The 7,058-nt window shown below is 40.0% G+C and overlaps 1 protein-coding gene across 1 annotated transcript; it reads left to right on the top strand.

Annotated features, from left to right (window-relative positions):
• Nucleotides 1-5,428: 5,428 nt before the first annotated feature.
• LOC135720871 (olfactory receptor 11A1-like) lies at nucleotides 5,429-6,346 on the top strand. Its single transcript, XM_065242991.2, has one exon. The coding sequence runs from the start codon at nucleotides 5,429-5,431 to the stop codon at nucleotides 6,344-6,346; it is 918 nt and encodes a 305-aa protein (XP_065099063.2).
• Nucleotides 6,347-7,058: the final 712 nt, after the last annotated feature.

Genomic DNA, 7,058 nt, shown 5'->3' with positions numbered 1-7,058 from the left:
TTTCCTTTAACATTACTCTCGCATCAGCTGTTGTGTAAACAGTCACATTTACCCACACCACGAACAATATAAGCGGTAGCTAACGCTAATTAAATCAAGCAAACAACTAGTTGTCGTTTTTGGCCCAAAAAAGTTGACTTACCTCAAATAAGATGGTTCCTTCTCGTTAAAAGTGTCCATCAGACTCGCGTGGTAGAGGTGTGTCTCTCATCCAAAGGACCGCGCGGTCTTCAAGATTCTGAAGGAAGTGCTAAGATTCCGATTGGCCCAGAGGAAAGCATGCTAAGATTCCGATTGGCCCAGAGAAATGTCAAGTATAAGAATTATCCAATAATGTTTGGCAATTCTAGCCCGCATTGCATTCAGATAAAGGGCAGCCTTCCGACCCCCCCCCCCCCCCACACACCTAAAAAAAAACTCTCCGGTTCTATGCGATTCACGTGAATGACCCAATTGACCAAGAAAACGGCGATTGTCGCCGAAAAGCGACAAGTTTGCAGGTCTGATCTACGTCTGATTTCCTGAACAACACAGGCAGGCAAAACAAGTCGATGTCATTTTCCCAGTCTTTCGCCTTGCAAAACTCATTCCAAGAAATGACGATAGGATGTAAGTCGATATTGTCTGAAAACAGTAAGAACGACGTTAGAAATGCAAGCTATTTTCAAATACAATAGGCTAATATAGGTGTGAATATAACAACCATAGCTCAGCTGACGGAAGTGAAAAACAAAATACTCACTTTGTACTCATGCCTCCGTTTCTCCTTGCGAGCTTTAAGAAGAAAATGGCATCGCTGAAATCTGATTAGAGCAACAGGTCATCAAAATCCCCTTCTGTCATCCGTTTTCAAAACTACACTCTTCCGTTGTGGTTTGTTTACTCGGCTTTCTCCACAAAGCAAGATCCAGGTTAGCTTAGCTTAGCAAAGATTAAAGATGGCTGACTCTCGTTTTGATTCGGGCTTTTCCGAATGGACTCGCAGTCCAACCCCTATGGTCGGGGAGAAAACATGCGGAAGTAGCTCCTAATACTGGCTGTAGTCTTTGCCTCTGGCCAAAATCTCCTCCGATGACGCAAAAATCATCATTTTGCGTCATCTGAGGACTTTTTTGCACAACCAGAATACAGATATCTCTCCTCTCACGGGGACATAAGGTAGGGAAACACTGTCATTCAGAAATACTGCCAGGTTTCTACTGATACAAAGCTGAATGCTAAATCGGTGAAGTATTCCTTTAACTCTTTCCCCGCCATTGACGAGATATCTCGTCAATTAAGAGAAAACGCTTCCCCGCCAATGACGAGATTTTCCGCAACTTTTAAACCCGGAAGTATTGCCCTATGGCAAGCGGCTGCATGTCCGTGTCTGTTTTAAAGGTCGCTCTGAATGGGATCTCTATGAAAAGTCCGTCACAAACATGGAATTATCTCAGCTTTTTGCTCAAAATGTGGTGTTTTTGCAGAAACCTACCCATATTCAAAAGCTGATTGCAAAAGAACCACTGAAGGATGAAACGTTTTTTTTTTTTGTTTGAAAGCAGAGGGTCTGTTCTTTCATTTGGTATATTGGTTGTTTATATATTTAAAGAAGAACATTTTCTGGAAGGCATTAAACTTTAATGAAAATCATGAAAAACGCTGGCGCTGGCTGGCAACTTTAAAAAAAAATGCTGGCGGTGAAAGAGTTAAGAGGTGCACGAAGGCTGAATCCTTCACGCCCTCCCTCTATTCCTCCTTGGGAGGTGTCCATGGTGCTGATAGCCTTAAAGGACACTCCCTTCGAGCCTTTGCATACTGTGAGTGTTAAGTTTCTTACGATAAAAATGTTAACGCTCCTTTCATTGGCTTCCGTTAAGAGGATAGGTGACCTCGATGCATTTTCGGTCAACGATTCATGCCTTCAGTTTGGGCTTGCTGAATCAGGTGTAACACTGAGACCCTGGCCTGGCTCCATGCCCAGAGTTCCCACCACTCCTTTCAGAGACCAGGTGGTGATCTTGCAAGCGCTGCCTTTGGAGGAGGCAGACCCAGCTATGGCTTTGTTATGTCCTGTACCTGCACAACGTGTGTATGTGGATCGAACTCAAAGCTTTGGGACCTCAGAGCAGCTCTTTGTCTGTTACGGTGGTTGGCAGAAAAGAAAAACTGTCACCAAGCAGAGGATGTCTAACTCGATTGTAGACACAATTGCCCTTGCTTATGAAAGACAGAGCATTCCTTGCCCCTTTGGGTTGAGAGCCCATTCTACCAGAAGTGTGGCATCATCATCATCATCGGCTCGTGGTTCCATGCTAACAGACATCTGTAGAGCTGCTGGCTGGGAGACACTTAACACGTTCACTCAATTTTACAGTGTTCATATCGAGTGTCCATATCCTCTTGGGTTCTTTCCTCAAATCGGTGAGAACACCCAAGAATGGCTCATGTGTCGACTTGCAGCTTCCTTCAGGGAACGAGGGTTAAATATGTAACTGAGACATTCTCCATGGCACAGTCCAGGTAGAACCACCACTGTCTGCAGGGGCGTAGCAAGCTTTTTAAAAGTGTGGGGGATGGATATATATCATTTTAAATTTGATATAAACGCACCAGAAACACGCGTATGTGCACCTGGGATGGAACTAAGCACCACACAAACACACCCTCTCTTCCTTCATAGACCTCTTTCACAAACTGAAATATTCTTTTTTCATTGCTCACCTGTGAAACTTTCTGTGTCTCTCTCTCTCTTTAAACTGATGCCTCCAGCAACCTCATCTCCTAAACAAGGTGATAAAGGAATAAGGCTGTGGTACTAGCAAACCTTATTGAAACTTGAAAAGTAATATATTAAATTAATGCCAAAATATATAATGGTAATAGGCTACTGTTGTTTAATGTCAACATTTATCAACGTCCAGCTTTCAACTTCACTTACAGGATTTCTCTTGAAAAAGGTGTCAATCTTCTCCTGCCTCTTTCTTTTCTGTATCTTATTGATACTGCGTGACAAAAAGATAATGGTAAGCTTGATAGTGACATGGGTCTGACAGGACTGTGACTGCTAAATTTTGCTACTTGTGCCCTGAAAAGCTTTTTCTCTAGTGGTCTAAATGATGTAACAATTTACCGTTTTTACATTAAAATAATATAGGCTACACTTTTCTTTCATTGTTTGCATAAGTTACCTGTTGAAGAACTATGTCATCATTTCTCATTTTTTTTCTCCTCAACAAGTACAATCATACACAACAGGTAGTATTAAAGTATTCAGCTAATCAACAAAACAATGCTCAAAATATTAAATCGATTGCAATTTGTCCCTCATCCTCGTCAATTCCCTGCCTTCTTTATCACAGGTTATACATTGCATGCCACATTGTCTACATGACCGAATTTATCCAGCTGCTGAACAATAACCCATTTAGCATTAGTCCCAAACACATATCAAGCTTATTCAAAAACCTCAAAAGCATAGAGTTGAATAAAGTGTTTAATAAAAAATTTTTAAACACTCATTCAAAGTAGCCTACCTGAAAAAGGGAGATGTAAATAAACAAAGTTCCCGCAGAGGCAGAACAGCCAATCATCAGCCGGTAACACTCAAAGCCGGCGTCATGTTTGAGAGGGGAGGGGGAGAGAATGCAGCGCAGCAGAAAGAGAGCGGCCGTCGGAGCCGATGGCGTGGTGGGCAGCGCTCCGACATGTGGTGCAAACGCACTTCCGGCGACCCGAGTTCGAATCCCGGCTCGAGGTCCTTTGCCGACCCCATACCCCTCTCTCCACCCTCTACTTTCCTGTCGTCTCCTACAACTACTGTCTATCAATAAAGGCAAAAAATGGCCAAAAAAACAAAAACAAAAAAAGAAAGAGAGCGGCCAGAGAAACGGAGGAGCGACTTTAATAAGGCGTTCTTGCAAAACTGCATAAAAAGTGTGGGTGTTGAACCCTCTCACCGGGAAAAGTGTGGGTGTTAAAACACCCACATCCCCCACGGGTGCGACGCCCCTGACTGTCTGTAAATGTGAGCCCTGTAAATAACTGGCCATCTGTCCATGGTGTTTCCTGTCTGTGACCTAGATCAGTGGTTCTCAAAGCTCTCACCTAGTGGTACATGTAGGCAACCTGTAACCTGTGTTTTTCCAACCTTCTATCCATGAAAGTGTACTGGAACAGCAGTCAAACCCGTGACTTCCCACCCATGAACTTGTACTAGATCGGTGTACACCCAGTTCCGAGTTGTATTTTTGAAATTGTTATTTACGGGCTCAAAAACCTGCCTGAAACGCATCTTAACATTAAACGGTAAATTAACTTGGCTTGCTGTCCTCGAAAGGAGCTCAAACCTACGTTTAAAACTTCATTTAATGTTTAAACTAGGGCTGTCTGCGTTAACGCATGTGATTAATTATTTTATCATTAAGGCATTAAAATGAGACAGTCAGACCACCAGGACTGCATTCGGGCTTGATCCGCGGGCACAAGGTTTGTTTTTAGGGCTGTGAGGTAGAGCCCTGCGCGGGACTGTTTTTTTAATCCCGCCCGCACCCGCAATATTTGTGTCCACTCCCGCCCGCTCTTGCAGATTTTCTCAGAGTTTGTGAAAACTGTACACAAATGCATGCTCATACAAAACATTAGTTCAGATTAACATCCAGAATAACAGACTTTCAACACTATTGTGTTTAAAATCCCCCACACTAATAAAGCTATCTGAGAGAGGTTTTCAGGAAGCTTCTAAGGCATTACAGACCCCAAATTATTTGTCTACATGTCACATCACAGAACAAAGATAAATACCCTGTTTAATCATTCTATGTCACCTTTAAATAGTGGTACTTGGAGAGCCAAATATTTTCCGAGGTGTAAAAAGTCTGAGAACCACTGACCAAGATGGATGTCTAGAAATTAAACTCAGGATAATAATCCTATACACATGAGCAAAAAGACATATCATCAAGTTTGTTTTGATGATATCACGAGAAGGGCTGTGGTCTGTATGCAAAATAAGCCAGAGATTTCTTCTGAGACATGTTACATGGTATAAAAATACAAGCATATACTGGTGACCCAAAGCTCCTCTAAAACAACAGAAGTAGCACCATCTGAAGTAAGTAACTAGTTTATTCAAGGAAAATTCTTAGATGGTCCTTACAAGAAATATCCCCAACGGTATGGCAATGACAGTGTTGATATCCCTAGCTGATAACTTGTTAGATTTTGTAAAATTACTAAAACATATACCCTCTAGTTATTTTTATTTGTATACTGTTTGTGAAATGAATTCAAAGCAGCTTTAGAAGAAAACATATGGCTTTGTCATTAATTCTGTTAAAAACCCTGTTCAGCATTATTTTTTTATGATGTTTTTGTCTTTAGGACTCCAGTGATCTGAAGGGGAACTGTGGCAAGAGACAATCAAAGGTCAATAAAAGCATTCGTGTTAATGGAAAACATAACATATTTTTACTTAATGTTGTTTGAAAATCTTGGGCATATAAGATATGCTTTGTTCACTTTGGGGTTTGTTTTATACAGTGTGGTCCTAATCCTTAATGTCCTTATTATTATTGCTGTATGTTTGGAAAGGACTTTACACCAGCCCATGTACATTCTGATTTCATGTATGTCCATTAACTCTCTGTATGGTACAGCTGCCTTTTTTCCAAGGGTGTTGTCAGACTTGCTGTCTGATACAAACATGATCTCCACTGAAGCATGCATCATCCAGAGTTTTGTAATTTTCTCATATATAACAAATGAGTTTGTAATATTAATGTTAATGGCATTTGACAGATTTGTTGCTATCAGTAAACCTTTACATTACCACAACATAATTACTTTGAGGGTACTAGCTGTTTTAATTTTTATACCCTGGATTTTTCCAATGCTTTGTATTAGTGTCACGGGTCTTTTAACTGCCAGATTGACAATGTGTGGAAACAAACTGTGGAAGGTGTACTGTCACAACTATGAAATAGTTAAGCTATCTTGTGCAAACAGTTTAATTATTAATGTTTTGGGTCTCTTCATATTGATTATAACTGCTGTTATACCATTATGTTTAATATTATATTCTTATATAAAAATTCTTATCATTTGTCAAAGAAGCTCATCACAATTCAGAAGCAAAGCTTATCAAACTTGTATTCCACACATTGTAAATCTTTTAAATATCTCAGTTGGCATTATTTTAGAAATAACTTTAAGTCGGCTTGTGAATTTAGAAATGCCAATAGGGCTGTCAGTCATTTTTTCACTGGAGTTTCTTGTTGTACCACCAATCCTTAACCCTCTTGTTTATGCTTTAAACTTTACTGATATTCGCAAAAAAATTATTTGCTTTATAAAGGTCTCCAGGTAGATGTGCTGATGTGATCAAAAAATAAATAAAAGGTTACACAGGATGTTACAGATTGATTAAATGGATTGTAACCCTTGCAAATCAAAAGTTTCACTTTACCCCCTTTTCTTATAAAAAATATTAAATTAATTTTCTTTAAAATAGCTGACTGATGACTAAATTGTCATGGGTGAAGCTTGCATACAGTTGCGGAAAGCTAAGCACAGTGTACTGTATAGATCAACTGGTTCTTGCAATGAATACAGCCAGGGGCGGACTGGGACAATAATTCAGGCCAGGAATTTGACTCTATCTCAGGCCACCTAGGCTGCTGCCGTCACCATGCTCATGTAATCCACCGGAATTGCTAATCTTATATTATAATTAGTTGACATAACAGGTAGACTACCAGACAAATTAAAATCTCAGCCACTGTGTCACTCCCAGATGAAATTTGTACATCTGACTCGGAACATATTTATGCAGATTTATAATGTAAAATAAGGGGACTGACCAAAAAGTGAACTGTCTTAATAATGAGTTGACAAGATACAGTCAATCTCTATACTATTGGTGAACCCTCAAAAACTTACTAGGAATACACAATGTATCCTACCATTCCACAGACAAAAATACACAGTTGGCTTACACTTTTTAAAAGAAATAAGCCACAGTTCAAATGTTGAAATATTTATATTTTAAATCAAAATGAAACAAATATATTTAATAATGT

The sequence above is a fragment of the Paramisgurnus dabryanus genome, chromosome 8 (assembly GCF_030506205.2).
Source record: "Paramisgurnus dabryanus chromosome 8, PD_genome_1.1, whole genome shotgun sequence".
NCBI lineage: Eukaryota > Metazoa > Chordata > Actinopteri > Cypriniformes > Cobitidae > Paramisgurnus > Paramisgurnus dabryanus.
The sequence above is the reverse complement of the archived record's forward strand: the minus strand, read 5'-3'. Positions and strand labels throughout refer to the sequence as shown.